The 16,262-nt window shown below is 55.1% G+C and overlaps 6 protein-coding genes across 6 annotated transcripts; 2 read left to right on the top strand and 4 right to left on the bottom strand.

The window, feature by feature from the left end:
- Positions 1-277: 277 nt before the first annotated feature.
- TRIREDRAFT_60737 (uncharacterized protein) lies at positions 278-2,458 on the bottom strand (the record flags this gene model as incomplete). Its single annotated transcript, XM_006964930.1, has 3 exons — positions 278-477; positions 544-1,193; positions 1,287-2,458. 3 exons carry the CDS (start codon positions 2,456-2,458, stop codon positions 278-280), a joined length of 2,022 nt encoding a protein of 673 aa, XP_006964992.1.
- Positions 2,459-2,970: 512 nt separating this feature from the next.
- Positions 2,971-3,693, top strand: TRIREDRAFT_47795 (uncharacterized protein). Its single transcript, XM_006964819.1, has 3 exons — positions 2,971-3,043; positions 3,166-3,389; positions 3,512-3,693. The coding sequence occupies exons 1-3, from the start codon at positions 3,002-3,004 to the stop codon at positions 3,594-3,596; spliced, it is 351 nt and encodes a 116-aa protein (XP_006964881.1). The 5' UTR covers positions 2,971-3,001; the 3' UTR covers positions 3,597-3,693.
- Positions 3,694-4,031: 338 nt separating this feature from the next.
- On the bottom strand, positions 4,032-5,922 carry TRIREDRAFT_121656 (uncharacterized protein; the record flags this gene model as incomplete). Its single annotated transcript, XM_006964929.1, has 5 exons — positions 4,032-4,365; positions 4,513-5,372; positions 5,437-5,630; positions 5,687-5,794; positions 5,877-5,922. The coding sequence occupies 5 exons, from the start codon at positions 5,920-5,922 to the stop codon at positions 4,032-4,034; spliced, it is 1,542 nt and encodes a 513-aa protein (XP_006964991.1).
- A 520-nt stretch (positions 5,923-6,442) lies between these two features.
- Positions 6,443-8,298, bottom strand: TRIREDRAFT_61212 (uncharacterized protein; the record flags this gene model as incomplete). The annotated part of the gene is made up of 5 exons (XM_006964928.1): positions 6,443-7,127; positions 7,194-7,426; positions 7,487-7,938; positions 8,011-8,161; positions 8,230-8,298. 5 exons carry the CDS (start codon positions 8,296-8,298, stop codon positions 6,443-6,445), a joined length of 1,590 nt encoding a protein of 529 aa, XP_006964990.1.
- A 2,143-nt stretch (positions 8,299-10,441) lies between these two features.
- TRIREDRAFT_60793 (uncharacterized protein) lies at positions 10,442-13,854 on the bottom strand (the record flags this gene model as incomplete). Its single annotated transcript, XM_006964927.1, has 8 exons — positions 10,442-12,435; positions 12,496-12,541; positions 12,601-12,685; positions 12,751-12,792; positions 12,901-13,027; positions 13,089-13,421; positions 13,487-13,654; positions 13,764-13,854. The coding sequence occupies 8 exons, from the start codon at positions 13,852-13,854 to the stop codon at positions 10,442-10,444; spliced, it is 2,886 nt and encodes a 961-aa protein (XP_006964989.1).
- Positions 13,855-14,739: 885 nt separating this feature from the next.
- Positions 14,740-16,098, top strand: TRIREDRAFT_121654 (uncharacterized protein; the record flags this gene model as incomplete). Its single annotated transcript, XM_006965094.1, has 2 exons — positions 14,740-14,829; positions 14,920-16,098. The coding sequence occupies 2 exons, from the start codon at positions 14,740-14,742 to the stop codon at positions 16,021-16,023; spliced, it is 1,194 nt and encodes a 397-aa protein (XP_006965156.1). The 3' UTR covers positions 16,024-16,098.
- Positions 16,099-16,262: the final 164 nt, after the last annotated feature.

The raw sequence follows: 16,262 nt of genomic DNA, 5'->3' as shown, positions 1-16,262 counted from the left end.
AAGTTGATGGACATAAGGTATTCATCGGATTATAAGATCGTTTTTTTGGCAGACTGAATATAGTATGGTTTGATGCACTACTGAGGCTCATCTCGAGCATAGATTGTCTCCTCGACTCCTTATCTTTGTCTAAACCTGATGTATGCTTTGAGTGTTCTATCTCTCGTCCAGTACCCATCACGTTTACCCGTATGCCCATGACCTTCTAGTACCTAGCTGATCCAGTTCAAAGTAAAAGATAGAAAAAACGCCTCTCTTCCTGTATACCATGAAGCGCTCATCCTGCAAACCCTCCGCGAGCCATCTTCTTCGCCCTCGCATCTCGCCTGTTGTGATTCGCCCGCGCCCCCTTATGCGCCTCCTTATTCCTCTTCGCCGCCTCCGTCTCCTTCTCCCCTGTCGGCCCGGCGACATTGCCGCCTCCCCTGCCGCGACCTCCACCTCCACCTCCACCTCCACCTCCTCGACCACGCCCTCCTCCTCCTCCTCCTCCTCCTCCTCCTCCTCTTGCGCGGCCACCTCTGCTGCCGCCTCTGCCGGCACTGCCTCCGTCCGGATCCGAGCTCTCCTCGGCGCCTGAACCGGCGGCAGCAGCAGCAGCAGCAGCAGCAGCAGCAGTAGCAGCCCTCCACGACGTGCGCTCGAGCTGCGCCTGCTGGCCGCTCCACGCGTACTTTGCCTCGAGGCGCTTCATCTGCGCGGGATTCCGCTGCAGCATGAGAGCCCACCCCTCGATGGCCTCGTCGGCCATGCCCGTCTCGTCGCGCAGCTTGGCCCTCGCGCCGCTCCTCCTCGTCTCGGCGTCGCGGCCAAAGACGCCGCCGTGCCCCTGGAACGCGCGGAAGAGCAGCTCCTCGTTGGCGTCGGCCGCCTCATCCTGGCCGCTGCTGCCCGCGTCGACGGTGCCTCCGACGTCGGCGGCGTCGTAGGTGTCGTCGCGCTCGTCGTCGTCCGGGTCGAGCGCCGCGAGGGCGGAGAGGATGGCGGCCTTGTTGGGGGCGGTGGACTTGTCTCTGAGGACGTCGTCGGCCGTCTTGTCTGGGTTCTTCTTGCCAAAGGAGAGCTTGGACGTGTCGATTGCCAGGCGGTCGAATTCGTCGTCGTCGAAGACGTTGCGCCTTGTGGGTAGTTGGGGGGGTGTTGAGCGAGGGGCTAGGTCTTTGTGTGGTTTGATGTCTGGTTGTGTATGTGATCTTTTTTTTTTAAAGAACATGGTTAGCTTGATTATAGGTAGGTACGAATTACACACCTCTCATATATGAGAGACATGAAGGATCGGGACTTACAATGGCTCGCTCCTGTCCGCAGTAGCGAGATGAGGCGGTAGTGTCTCATCTATGAGGTTCGCAATAACTTGCTCAACGTCGTCGTGATACTCATCCAGACACTTGACTATGAAGCCAGCGCCCAGGTCCGGGAAAAGGTCTTGCACATGAGCTATCCGGCTCATCTGGTGGACATGCATCTCGGCATGCACGTCCTCGGGTGCTTCTCTCCCCTTGCCCTTGTCCAACTTTCTCTTGACCAGCTTCTTCTTCGGCCGGACGATGATGCCCGTTTTGAAGGATTCCAATGCTGTGATGCGATTCTTGATGTTGGACGGTGCCGATGTTGATGATTCAACTTTTCGGAGCAGCGTCTTCAGTATAGGAGTATTCGTCACAAGATCCGCTCCCAGAGAGTCGTTGGCATTCAGGGGCCCCTTCCTGTGCGCCTCGGCAGCCACCTGAATGGCATACAGCTGATCGCTAATCATGGACCATTTCGGGGGCTCCACCTCCGTCAACCCAACGAGACACAGATACACGGTGGTGATGATGGCCTTGCGCAGGGGCGGGTTGACGACGCGGAAGCACGTCACCAGGCCGTCGAAGAAGTCGGAACCCGCGAGCAGCAGCATGCACGCGTCGGGCGAGGCGTGCAGCAGCGGGTTCAGCTGCGTGAGCTCCCGCTCGACGAGCTTGAGATCCCCCTTGCTGCCGGCGTCGAGGTGCGGGATGAGGAGCTTCTTGAGGGAGAGCAGAGAGGATTCGACAGCGGCGGCGGCGTGGCTGCTGGAGAAGAGCCGCGCCAGCAGAGGCGCTGTGTGATTCTTTGGGAATATCCGGCATAGTCCGGCGAGGAAGCGGGCGTCTAGGAGACGAGGAGGGGGCGAGGCTGTGAGGATGCGCGATGCGAGGCGGAATATCGTCTTGAGGAGCCGGGGGGATGATGACGCTATTGTTGTTGTCTTTGCATCGGACTCTGCTGCTGCCGCCTCCTCTGCAAAGGTCGATACAAATGTCGTTAGAGAGCTGTCGTCTGTGGCCTCCTTTTTGAATGCGGCATCGTCCAGGTCGAGATAGGCTTGTGAGAGGGCGATCCAAGCTTCTGATAGAGCTTCCCACTCATCTGGGGAGATGTGCTGCCGCCACGAAGCCTTTGGGAACGGCGCAAAGGGCGGTAGAGAGGAGCTCATGACGGTGTTCTTTTCTTCGAGTCGAGTGTGTGAGTATGTTGAAGAAGACAATATGAGCAGTTCAATGTCCAGAAGAGGGAAAATAACAGCTGTTCCGTCTCACTTATAAGCAATCCTCCGCCCTTGAAGCTTCTCTCTTGCACACCCTCTCTCAACTCACTCAAAGCATCTGCATCATCGCCGGATGATTCACCTGGACCCAAGCTTCCTCTCTATCCGGTTAGTCAAGATCAGACCCACCCTTGACCACCAAGTTTCGACCCCCCAGCCAGCGTCATCCAATCGCAACACTGCAATACACTCAGAACTGGCCATCTCCTAAACAGGACTAGCGCAGCGCACAGCGAAAGCCCTACAATTTGCAACCCCACCAAAAAAAGAAGTTCCGCGACAATTGGCCTAGTTTTTTCCTGAACTTGCTCTCAAACAACAAACAGCTGCAATTCAACAATCGCCAACGGCCTCATCACTTTGCCGCAACGCAGATCGCGCCATCTTCAATCCCATTCAAACCGATCCGTTCGAGTCGTGAAGCCGTTCAAAATGTCTTACCAGAAGAACGAGAAGGACGTCCAGGAGCCGGCTGTTCGTCATCACCACCCATCATCTCCTCCTCTTCTGCCGTCTTCCCCTGCCGAAGCACGGGAGAAGACAACAACAACATCCAGCACAAATCGCTAATACGTATCCCATCTTTTTTTTTGCAGAAGAGCCACAAGATCCGCATCACCCTGTCTTCCCGCAAGGTCCAGGTTCTCGAGAAGGTCTGCTCCGAGATCATCGACCGCGCAAAGACCAAGGACCTCCGCGCCAAGGGCCCCGTCCGCCTGCCTACCAAGTGCCTGACCGTCACTCCCCGCAAGACCCCTTGCGGTGAGGGTTCCAAGACCTGGGACCGCTTCGAGATGCGCATCCACAAGCGTCTCATTGAGTGCGTCTTTCACCCGCCCCCCCTTTTGCATTTCCCTGTTTCTGTTCCGCTCTGTTCAGCTTTCTATGGCATTTCATTCATCTGGGGAGGGGATAACAGCTAATCTTGTGTTTGTTATACAGCCTCCACGCCCCTACCGAGGTCGTCAAGCAGATCATTGTCAACATCGACGCTGGTGTCGAGGTTGAGGTCACCATTGCTGCTTAAGCGAAGCTCCAATCTCGTAAAGATGTTGGAGTGGCTTTGAGCGCAGTTGGGACTGCTCTCGAAGTAGATAGGCACTCAATAAACTGGTTCAAGACATATATCCTTGGTCTCCTTCCGTATCGACAGTGACCTTGGTCTTTCCTTGCCTCTCTTTGCCCAAAAACGTTATCTGACGACTTGAAGAGCCAATGGGAGGAGCCCACAACCCCTTCCAATCCCAACCATCGTCTCAACATGTTCAAAAAAGATCTTGCTTGTCCGCTGATTGACCAGTCACCGAATGTTGCAGCCTGAAAACGCCATAGATTGTCCACCATAATCGTAGAAACATGTTATTCGTATTGGAACGCCATATTGATCCCTTCATTAAACTCCATCTCATGCCCGGTCGAGCCCCTAGTCCATTATTGGACGTCCGTAAATATCAAGGCTAATTTAAAAATCCCACTGTGTACATTCTCGCGGCGGTGGTAGCTCTGGCATCAGCCCATCGGCGAATACTCCTGTCTGAGCAAAGGCAGCCCACTGCTTCTTCACCACGTCGCTATAGTCTTCAAGAGGCAGTTCTGTATCCTTGTTGTAGCCTGGAGGACCATTAGGGAACCAGATCCGCGTCCAAGTACCGTCAAAGGCACGGATACCAGGCTGTCCGCCCTGATACGTCACCGGCTTTCCCTTGAACGTGGCGAGCCGCCCATCCATTGTTCTTGTGCTATAGCTTTCGATAGGAGGATGCTGTTTTGAGCTGTTAGGAGGGTATGGGTTATTGCTGTTCGCCGCACCTCCCGTCTGAGCAGATTGCTGGCCCGCTGCAAAAGGGTTCTGGCCGGCCTGTTGCTGCTGTCCAAACGGGCTCGCGTTAGCTTGCCCAAAGCTTGGTCTTGAAGCTTGATTCGCCGCCGCCCCAAATGGTGACGGCTGAGAAGGTTGTTGCGGCTGTTGGCCGAATGGATTGGCGGCAGGGGCTGTCGGGCCTTGGTTTGCGGACGCAAATGGATTGGCAGCGGGTGCGGGTGGCTGTCCAAAGGGAGAGGCAGATGCAGGTTGGGTCGGCTGAGCAAATGCACTGGGAGCATTGTTGGGTTGGTTCGAGATGTTTGAGCCAAAGGGATTCGGTGCATTGGGCCCTTGTGAGCTGGCAAAAGGATTGGCAGCAGGAGAGGGGCCGGCGTTTGTTGCGCCAAAAGGACCTGCGGCAGCGCCAGTTGCAGAACCAAACGGATTCGGCTTCTGACCAAGCTGACTAGGCTGGCCAAAAGCACTTCCTTGCGCCTGCGGTTGCCCAAATGCACTGGGCTGAGCGTTTGGCTGAGGGGCCTGGCCAAAAGCCGGGGCACCAAACGGACTAGGTTTGGCCCCGAGAGCAGACGGCTGGCCAAAGGCCGACGTCGCTTGTGGTTGACCAAAGGCAGAGGCCGTTTGAGTCGGTTGTCCGAACGCTGATGATGGCTGCGTTGGCTGTCCGAACGCTGGCTGTGAGGGTTGGCCGAAAGGGTTCGGCCGTTGTCCAAGAGCGGTCGGTTGGCCAAAGGCACTCGCTGTTGTCTGTGTCGCCATCGCCGTGTTCCCGCCAAATGGGCTTGCGGCTGCGTTTGACCGTTTTCCTACGGCGAAGACCCCAAACGGCGCGCCCTGGGTTCCCTCTCTGCATATATCATGTCTGTTCGGGTGTCGGTTCTCTCCCTCGACAATGAATCGTGCCGCCTCCATTGGATTTCGCGCCGCGCTTTCCATTTGCTGCTTCGCATTTTGGTATAGTTGTTGTGCTTCGTTCAGCTGCGCGCGCCTCTGTTAGAATAGCAATGGGCGGGGGGACGAGAGAGAAAGGTGAGATTCCTACGGCCTGCTGTTCGTTTCCCGAGGCTTTGCCCATGAGATAGTGGAGTCTGAGTTCCTCGAAGCTCTGTTCGCGCGGATAGCCTCCAAAGAGCTGGTCCGGAGCGTCTCGCCCCGGGGCATACGCCGACAGGATCCATTGGGGCGCGTCAGACGTCAGGTCCTTCTCAATGACCTCGGGGGTTATGCTATATTTCGCTGTTTGCAACGGTCAGCTCCGTCGAGGGCGGGTTCGGATCCGTGCCATCTCTCACATAACGCGCTGTCACTGGTGCCCGTGTTGGTTCCTCCCAGAGAGCCGAAGCGGTTCGAGGACTGATTGCGGTTGCCTCCGGCGTTAGGGTGCTCGTAGCGACAGCTGTCTGAGGGACGGGAAATGATTAGCATGTCGTGTTGCAAGGGAGCATTCTGGCATGGACAGCTTCGGATGGAGCGTGAACGTACTGCCGAACTTGCAGTAGCCTTGCTGGTAGAATCTGCACACCGCCATGATGGGCAGCAGAGGGTGGTTCCAGTATGTTCGCAGCAATTATGCCATGGCGAAATATCAAATGTCTGAAGGCGTCTCGCGATGGTGGTGACAAAAGAGGAAGAGAAGCAACAAAGATGTCGGCGCAGTTAAAGGTTGGCGATTAGATAAGGTACCAGGCAGGAAAGACGAAGGCGAAGTTGTTCGCAGAGACAGCCTCGCGCAGCCCTGGACAATGATTGGCTGTTGGGCGCCATCGCAGACATGGTAAACCAATCACATCATGCCTAGCATTGCGGCGTCTGTAATGGCTGATTTGCACGCTTTTTGTCATTTTACATTCTCAGCGAATCAAGATCATATTTTCAATTTGACATTTTCCTTGTTTTTTCTTCTTGTTTTTTTTTTTCTTAATTTTACTTATGATGGCTAACTATTTCCTTGTCATGAGTATCCAGATGCTTCCAGATGTCGTTGCTTCATGCAATCCTTCTTACACCTGTGCAGCCACGGTGAGAGTTTCCAAGTCCAAAGTCACAGCTTAAGCTTTCTCGGCCAATCTAAACTCAACAATGGGCCCCTTCTTAGCACTGGTAAAGATGTCGGCCAGCTGAAACTCATCAGGACGGTGTCGGCCCCATTCCAGGTCGGCACGGCCTTCGCTAGGATCCTGAACGCCAACCGCTCTCCTCACATCGTAGAGATACAAGGCCCGGGCAAGCGTCAGGGTCATCTCGACATAAGCCAATCCCTTGCCAATGCAGCCACGGGGTCCAATGCTGAAAGGGCAGAAGGCGCTCTGGGCCACGGCGACGTCGTCCGCGGTCGTGGTCCTCTGGGTGGCAGGGTTGACGGCGCCGTTGATCCAGCGCTCGGGGGCATACATGAAAGGCTGGGGGTAGTAGGCTTCGTTGTGGTGGATGTTGTAGTGAGGGGTTCCGACGACCATTCCGGCGGGGATGACCTCGCCGTCAATGGTGATGCCACCGGGCAGGACTTCACGAGGGAGGATGCCGCCGACAGAGGGAGACATGCGCATGGCTTCGTCGATGCAGGCACGCAGATAGGTGCATGATGCGAGGGTGGGGCCCTGGACAATTTCCTCGACGTCGTTGAACTTGCCTCGGATTTCATCGGTGACCTTCTTCAGTGCGTGGGAGTTGCGGGTGAGGTAGAACAGGGTGGAAGCCATGGCAGTCGAGGTTGTGTCGGATCCGGCAATGATGCTATTGCCACGTTAGCTGGCGTTCACAACATGTTTGGCATTGACAGATCATCATGGAACCACTTACAGCAGGTTGGACTCTCCCCACAGCTCGGGGGTGGAAAAGCCCTGGCCGGTTTCGGGATCGCGAGCCTTGAGGAGGTAGTAGAAGAAGTCGCGGCGGTCCGTCTCTTCACCCAGCTTGGTTCTCTCGGTCAGCTGAGCCTTGCTGTAGGCCATGTAGCGGGCACGTCCGGCGGCCAGCTTGGGGAACATGATCTTGTCAAACTTGAGCTTGTCGACGATGGGCATGGTGCCGCACTGCGATGCGACATGTCAGCATCCTTCACTAAGTATTAAAGTAGCATCAGTATAACTTACAAGGAGATGCCTGGTAGTGGCGGCCTCAACCAAATCCAGGGCAAAGCGGTTATCTGGGCTCTCCAGCATGTGAAACGCCTTGCCGTAGCTCAAATCACCGAGAATATCCATAGCAAGGTAGTTGCACCAGTTGGCCATGTTTCGCGGCTGTGTCCATCCCTTGGAGTCGCTGGTGCCGTCCTGGATACCAATCTGCTCGCAAAAGGTGCGGATGTTGTTGAGGATGTACCGCTGCATCTCCTTCATGGCGCTCTCGGAAAAGGCGTGAGACAGCACGCGGCGCTTGCGGGCGTGGACGTCCTTGTCGCGCGTGTTGTGGGTGTTGGCAACGGGGTGGGCAAAGGAGTTGTAGAACTCGGCCTTGCGGACGTTGGACTTGAAGCCGTAGATGTCCTTGAGGGACTGGTTGGTGCTGAAGGAGAGAGAGTTGGGGCCGTAGCGGACAACCTTGCCTGTGCGTTGTTCAGGCGTGTTAGATGACTGGTGCTGATATCTGCCTTGAATAGCTTGGGGAATAGCCTTACCGTATTTCTGGTGCAGTCGCCAAAATTGCAGGTGACGATCGCCCTTCCAGGCGTGGTACAGCTGGTAGCCATCCGTGAGCTTGGCGATGAGAGGGCCGGGATACTTGGCGAGAGGGTGGAAGAAGATGCGGTAGATGGCGACGGAGAAGAGCTGGAGTCTGCGTTAGCACAACAACAACATGAATGTTATTGACGAGCCTCATGCGCTTCGTAACTTACATAGAAGGCTCCCGCCCCCAATAGGAGCCCCAGCCAGGTGACGGCGTGTTGTACGCTGAAGGACAGCATCTTTGCTGCAGCAACTTCAGAAACGAGCCGAGATTGCGTTTTGGACCCAGCCCAGCAGCAGAATTGCCGGATGGTGAAGAAGAAGGGGGAATAAATAGAACAAAGAAGAAGAGAAGAGAGAAGCGAAACAACACCTACAAATAAGAAAGACATGAGATCAACTATCTATTCCACCAAACAGAAAGCGTCCTTCCCCGTCCGCCGCACCCGTCCATCCCGCTTGATCCAGTCCGCCTCCCCCCTAAGGAAGCTCAGGCCCTCCCCCCTTGTCCAACAGCGCTGTGTGCTTTGACTCGTCGATTTGGGGCTGTTCGCTGCAAGGTTGGCGTTTGCTCAGTCTCCAAGTCCAAGGATTCGGCTTTCCACGGCACACTGCGCGCAGAGGCTTATCGATTACACCCGTCCAAGCAGGGCTCAGCGCTCGATTCGCAGCAAAAGTTGATGACATCGGTGGCCCAAGTCAGCCCTACTGGCGCTTAGATTCGGCGGGGAAAGCTGTTCGTTTCCAGCATGGACGTTCTCTTGTTTCTTCCCCCCCCCTCAACCTCCCCCTTCTCCAACCCCCGAGACTCCGGGGTCTGTGCGGGGACTTTTTTTTGGGGGTGGTTCTTTTTTCGGGCTGTGCTTGGAATTTCTCGGTTTGCTATTGGGAGAGAGCGAAAGGAGATCCAGATTCCGTCGGCGTCACTTCTCTTGCCGGGTTTGTTCTGATTTGTGTCTTATCGGCTCGGCGGGTGCTGCTGGGGCTGCTGGGGTGCGTCTTGGTCACGGGGACGTGCATCGTCTGTTTTGTCTGTATCGATGCATGTCCTTTAATCGGTGAGAAGAAATGCGCCGAGGGAGAGAAGAACTGTTGGACATTATGAAAGAATTGCAATTGATTATTCAGCTGTGGACTCTATGCTACCTACCTAGGTAGTATGCTCACATCAAGTGCAGAAGCAAGCAAGACATGGCCTTCGCCTTTCACACCTCATCAGTAATCTTTTCAGGCAGAGGGGACAAGACCCTCATCGCTCATAAACTCCGTACCCAAGGTAGCCCTCTCCCGTCACAACTGAATACAAGAGAAAAAAAGTCAAAAGCGCCATGATAAGCAGCATGGCAGCTTAGTTCAACTCGACTACTAGTAGTAGCGAGAAAAGCGATCCAAGCCGCTCCTTGGAACCAATTCCGCCCCCGTTCCGCCATCGCTGGATCAAGCCAAAGGGGGCGGGAGCCGAGAGACAAGACCTGACAAGCTTCGGATGCCGCCGGCAGATGCAAGATGCGAAACTACAGGAGGTGGGTTTTGCTTTAGTATTCTGCCTCTCCACTTTTTCCGAGGTCCGGGACAGTTGTGGGCCCTTCCTTTTGCGGCGCCTCCATGCCTTCGTCCGTCCCAGGCGCAGTTATGAGGTGCTAGAGAGAGTATACTAGGTATCTATGTGCGGAGTAGTACTCAAGTCAGATGTGAGACTGATGACGATAGTTTCATCATTTGTACAACTGGGGTACTATTGGGTAGCCCGTAACGAGATGCCGAGGAAGAAGCCCCGGAAGAGGTGCGTCAACCAGGGACCTGGCGCGGTATCCAAGATCTCAGCTTGAATATCCAGCATGCCAAGTTTATGCTCTCAAGCGCTGCTAGAATCAAATTTCTCTACAACCTCTATCATCTACTAGGTACCCAGGACATTGATAGAAGCTGATACTCAAGAGGAATAGAATATGATATTAGCAGCAGAGAGTAGAGTATATCTGGTTGTGGCAGGACCAGCAGTGATCAAGATATCACCTGCTATACCGCTACCTATTAGGCGACATGCGGTATGACACAAATCTATTCCGACGCTTCATGAAGCCATCGGAACCATGCGAAACAAGCTACCTAATAGAACACATACAGTCAAGTAAGGGTCTGTTATTATTCTACAACCACACACGTGATATGCCACAGTCATGCCCTCCCCCAGTCATTAATCAATAAAAGCCGTAGCCGGTTCCCTATCGAATCCCTTATTTTTCACCACTTTCCCGCCCCAACAAGGCCGGGAAACAAGCCAAAAGAACAGAAAAAGAAGCCAAAATTAACCCGCCTGATTCACCGCCCAAATAACTCCGCCCAGACAAGCTTTACAATCCCGCCGGTGCCGAAATTACATCAGTTGTAATACCGTGGCTCGTCAAACACGTGGTATCGATGATCTCTCACGCCCTCTCCCCTGAACATGGCGGGATAGCGCCAGCCTTCGGGCACGTCCTGCTCCTCCACGCGGCGATCCCGCTCTTCGGGTGACTGGGCCTCCAGCGCTTCAATCTCAGCTTCCGACGACGGAATCACAAACTTGGCCGTTTGGAGCTCTGTGTCGGTGATTGTGCTGCGGCTAACGCGTGCGTATCCGACGCGCTTGATGTTCTTGAACAGGATGTACTCGCACCATCGGTCCCAGTCGGTTGGGTCAACGTCGTGCATGCCTGACGTCTCGCTCACGTAGGTGTTATAGTTCCCCTCGAGGGGCTCGGTTACGAGATAACTCAGAAGGAACGCCGGCCGGTTCGTGGAGCCCATCAGCTTCGCGAGATATTCGGACTGGAGGCGGCGATCCTCAGGGTCTTCCTCTTGGCCAGAGTGGAAAACGAACACATCGACCAGCTGGCCATAGACGTCCAGAGTAGCATGGATTGCCGGTGCCAGCTCACCGACTGGGCTGGGCAGGAGATGGTGCTTGGATTCCACAATGGGGAACTTGGACAGGAGGGCAGCGCCCCAGGTGTGCTTGTTGGGGCCCGGGCCATAGTCGACATACATGCCCAGATCTTCGGCCAGGAACTGGGTGGTGTCCCGGTTGCCCATGATGATGCGCTGCAGGTCCGACTCCAGGAGGCCGATCACGTCGACCTCCATCTCCTTGATCAGATCGCGCATGCGATACTCTGACGACCACATGTCATTGTCCAGGGAAAAGTGAATAGTCCAGATACCCGCCGTCAAAATTCGATCTTCAGGGTGGTAAGGCTTGTAGTCATTGGTGGGGAACCTTCTGAAGGCCGCACACATGAACAAGACGTTGATGATGATGGTGGACAGTCCGAAGTACTTCTTGTGCTGCGAGGGGGACGAGCGGCGAGCGGTGTGGTGCCGTCCTTGCGATACTTGGTAGTCGTACACGCCGGCACCGATCATCAACATGGTGGTAAGCATGACCCAGTCGGTATGCTCACGCACCAGCGGACCGCCGGGCACAAATGCATAGGCGACAACCCATACGTGGAACAGCACCAGGAAGTTGTAAAACAGGAAGCCCAGGCCAAATGTCACCGCGGGCTCCTTCTTCGCGGCGTTGGAGATGAGCGGCACAGACACCGCCATGAGGTAAACCGCCAGTCCGAGCCCGCCATAGTAGCCAAACCAATGGCTGAAGAAGGTCAGAATGGTGGCGCTGATGGCTCCCACGGCGTACTGGGGCCAGCTTCCAGCAAGGCCGGGTCTGTTGATGCCGAGGAAAATGCCAACAGACATGGCAGCGACGGTGAACCAGCCATGCGTGGAAAAGTACGGTCCGCGAATCGGATAGCCCTCCCAGACCCAGAGGATCATGGTGCTCGTGTCGGAGAGCAACGAATGCAGGCCAAAGAACAGGCCGCCAACGCCGAGGGCGGCAAGCACATTTGAGCCCTGCTGCTTTGGCTCATCGGTCAAGGAGCCGCCGGTGAGAGGACCCTTCCTGGTAAAACGGAGAGCGGCCAGAATGCCCAACACCAGGCCGGTGCCGTTCCACCCACCATTGGCGGCATGCATAATCGGCCAGATAGGGTTGTTTGTTGTCCAGGCAAACTTCATCGTAGACGACAGAATCAGTCCTATCATCCACCCGAGCAGCTTAGTCTCAAGTCGGACATTGTGAACTGAGTCTGCATGCAGAGAGCTGGCCCAGCCGAGACATGAAAGTCCGACACCGAGGCCAACCGCGCACAGACGAAGCACCGGGTCGACGACCAGATATGCAGCAACACCGCAGAGCGACAGAACGTGAATCAGTCGCAAGTTGTTCACTACAAAGGAGCGGAAGACTCCAATGCCCAGCAGCGATGGTGCGACAGTCACCATGACGAAGGCTTCGAAGCCTGAAATGCCCATGTGCCATAGTGGGAAGTCTGGCTGCATGTCAGCGCCTGAATCGAAACGTAAGGGCTCTCAGGTGGAAGGAATCTTACACCACACAACAAGGCCGAGGCTGGTAAGCATGGACCAAAAGACAAACTGCAACAGGTCAGCATCCGTAGGATCGAGTATAAGAACAACGCGCTTAGGCGGCTAACCCCATGGTAAACGCTGGCGGCAGTGTCCAGAGCTTCGGCGGAAGTGAACCGGATGGAGAAGAAGCCGCCGGTAATCTGTTCCTTTCTAGATGACCCCTCTGGTAAGCAACTGCGGAGATAGGTACATCACCCAGGCGTGGAGGAACTTACTCCTTCTCCAGAACTGCAGAGGGGACCGAAGAGTAATTTTCACTGTCGAAGAAAGACGACTTATTAGAGGGTCTTGTTCTTGTAGAATAGTTACATTGGACACGGCTCGGCGAGACAAGACTCTATTATCTGGGAAGCCATTGCACGTACCCCTTGCTGGTTCCCTTGACGTCCTTTACCAAAATCTCAAACGTGTCAAAATCGAGGGCAGTGACGGCATCGAAAGCCACGTCAAAGAGGATCAAGGACCATTCGAAGAAGGCGTATGTCGTGTAAGCTAGAATCGCGTCAGTTCCGACTCTCTGCGTCCAACCAATTCACGGCGAAAGGATAGTTACCTCCAGCGACACGGTGGACTTTGTGTTGTATGAAGAAATAGATCAATGGCACCAGAGTTCCAAAGAAGAGGCCTGCCAAGCGCTTGCGCCACTTGATTGCGGAGGGATTCGGTGGGCTCAAGGCAATGCAGCCGGTCGTCCACGGCAAGGTGCAGACAATGTAGGATATCATGAGGATGTCGTGCCAATCGTGATCGTCCGTCGATGTAATGTATGTCCATCCGCCGCACGTCAATGTCCGCAAGAGGCCCATGGAAGCGATGAAGCCCGGGAGCCTAGAGTCAGGCCTGCGCGTCAAGATGTACCACAGGCCGACCAGCGCAAATCGAGGCCCTAGATGGGGTCGATTCAGGTCAGCTTCGGCTTCGTCTCGCGCAATGCCATTTGGGCGCCTCTACCTGATGTGATGGCAATGAAGATCATGAAGAACGAGCGCTCCGGGTATCGATCGCCGATCGTCGCAGAGACAGACGGGAACCACTCGTCGGGGTATCCATAGAACTCATTCTGCACGATCTTGTGGTAATGCAGAGAGACGCCGACGATCAATGCACTGATGAAGGCGGCTGCGCTTGGTTAGCAACAGCAACAAGAGGCGACAATGCACCACCACCACCAGCCTCTGGTCGCGCAACTGTCGATGATCCAAGGCTAGCGAGCACACGGGTCACTCACTGTAAGCCACAGCCGTATGCGCCCAGCTAACCCATTGGCCGTTGAAGCTGAGGACAACGCCGCCGTCCTTGTCCTTGTATCTCGACGCCATCGCGACAAAAGAGAGAGGCACAGGTCGCGATCAAACGGGCGTCCGGAGCATCCGAAGAGAGGGGACTGCGAGAGGTGAACGAGCGGAGTTCTGAATCATGAGAGATTGGCTTTTAAGCTGCCCGAGCCGAGGGCCTTTTTTTTCGCGATCGTGTCAACAGGCGACTTGACCCCCCCGGCAGCCCGCTGTCTGTGGGGATGGCAAGGATTGGATGGTGGAAACACGTCGTTTGCGCGAGCTTTAATGGCGTTGAGCGAGGATTACGAGTGAATCCGTCGGTTCGCGGGTGGGTTTGCACGCCCTTCTAGGCCGCTTTCGGCTGTGACGACAGACTACCTTAAGTGCCTTAGGTAAGTAGTACCTCAATCTACGTACCTACCTAGGTACTTTACCGATCCTGGACCGGCTGCTGTGACGACCGACATTTGCACATGCACGTCAGCAGAGCCGAGCCGCAGCTCATTGCAATGACGGGCATGATCGGCTCAGTTCGTTGATTCGTAATTAAACAATGGCATTGAACATAGCATCCAGGAGCTTGCATAATCACAATTTGCACAGCTGAGCGATTGAGCTCCCAGTCTTACCTCCGAGTCCGAAGTAAGACAGTATCGACTGGTAGGTACGAGCCGGTACTCAAGGCACACAGTTTGGTACCTGAGTAAACGGCTGGAGTTATAACGGTTCCTGTAAAGGGACTAGTCGCGGTGTCTTGATCTATTCCGAAGAAACATGTGTCAAAGCTCGATAACGGAAAAGGCGCGCACTAGCTGAGAGCTCCACTAAAATTTTCTGGCAGCCTCATGAAAACTTCGGCCAGCGTCTGCCTCAACTTTCACCACACCAATCCGCAGAAGAAACCTCCAGACTTCATCCGTCTCAACCATGGCCGGAGTAGCTGACAAGGCGAGATTCTATCTCGAGCGCTCAGTCAACCAATTGCGGGAGTGGGAGACCAAGTCGATCTTCACAAAGGTAAGACCTGTCCCACAATTTTGCACCTGCAAAGCCTGCCATCACGATGAAAGCGAGCGTTTCAACAGGTGACTAACACGGCGAGTATAGGATGAGATACGCGCAATTGTCCAGAAACGAAACGACTTCGAACACAGAGTGCTCTCTCCGGGCAGCACGCCGTCCGAATGGTCCTCCTACGCCCGGTGGGAGCAGTCCCTCCAGACGCTCTGCTCCAAGCGCTGCCAGAGGCTAAAACTTCGCAATCTCAACTCCGCCCATGCCAGCCAGACTCGTGTGCTCACCATTTATAACCGCGGTGTGAACAAGCACTCTGGATCTGGGCCGCTCTGGCGCGAATACCTTGCGTACCTGGCCAAGATCAAGGCGGCGAAGCGCTGGCGCAAGACCATGACGAGGGCCATCCGAATGATGCCCAAGGACCCTGAGCTGTGGACGCTGGCAGCCAATCGGTTCGCGAGCGACGGTGACATGGCGTCTGCCAGAAATTGTTTCATGAGGGGTTGCCGGTTCTGTACTTCGGACTGCGGGCTGTGGCTCGAGTACGCGAGGTGCGAGATGAAATGGCTGGAGAAGATGGAGAAGAAGAAGGCCAAGGGAGAAACGGTGTTGCCGCCGCGCCCGGCAAATGACGACGACGAGCTCCTGTTGCTGGGCAGTGATGAGGAGGACGAGGGCGAGGATCTGTCGCTTCCGGAGCCATCAGCAAAGCAAACAAAGATCTTCAACGAAGAGGCGACGCAGGAGCTTGCGTCCAATCCCGCCATGGATGGCGCTATTCCGATGGCCATATTCGACATCTCGCAGAGGCAGTCCTTCTTCAACGCCGAGGTTGCGGAGCAGTTTTACTTCATGATCTGTTCATTTCACAAGCTCTCGGTCCAGCCAAGGATATCCCAGCATGTCCTGGATGTCCTCGATAAGCAGTTCCCCAACGATCCGTCTACTTGCAATTGCCACATCAGACAGCCCCTCTTGGGCGTTTCGCCTTACACGGTCGAGTTCCCCCGACAGCTTGCGGTGGCCCTGCAGCGGTTGGGACCATACCTGGAGAGCACTACGGATAGGGCTTTGCTGGAGAAGAAAACCGCGGCATGGATAGACGCATACCTGCAGCTGGAGGATTTGGATCCTGCTCTTAGGACGGTGTTGGAGCGTACTAGAGAAAGAGTCAGTGGGACTGCGGCTGCTTAGAACGAGAGATACATACATACATACCCTTTTGCTTTCTCAAGCAAGCTTCCAGAATTACATTATACGTTTGAATAGGCACCCCAGCAATATCTGTCAGGCATGGAGTTTAAGGCTCACGACAATGTGACCTCAGTTGTGATGCTCAAACGGCCAATAGTCTGGAATACCTTACACACGAGGACTAGGCTTTGTCACCAAGTGAGCCGAGAGTGCCTATGGATTTTGGAGCTCGTCTCTCT

The sequence above is a fragment of the Trichoderma reesei genome (genome assembly GCF_000167675.1).
Source record: "Trichoderma reesei QM6a unplaced genomic scaffold TRIREscaffold_8, whole genome shotgun sequence".
In the NCBI taxonomy this organism is placed as follows: Eukaryota; Fungi; Ascomycota; class Sordariomycetes; order Hypocreales; family Hypocreaceae; genus Trichoderma; species Trichoderma reesei.
The sequence above is the reverse complement of the archived record's forward strand: the minus strand, read 5'-3'. Positions and strand labels throughout refer to the sequence as shown.

Excerpts from the sequence above, each read along its gene's own strand:
- TRIREDRAFT_47795 (XM_006964819.1), top strand. The coding sequence starts at position 3,002 with ATGTCTTACCAGAAGAACGAGAAGGACGTCCAGGAGCCGGCT. Across the intron at positions 3,044-3,165 it reads AGGACGTCCAGGAGCCGGCT|AAGAGCCACAAGATCCGCAT; the intron begins GTTCGTCATCAC and ends TTTTTTTTGCAG. Across the intron at positions 3,390-3,511 it reads ATCCACAAGCGTCTCATTGA|CCTCCACGCCCCTACCGAGG; the intron begins GTGCGTCTTTCA and ends TTTGTTATACAG.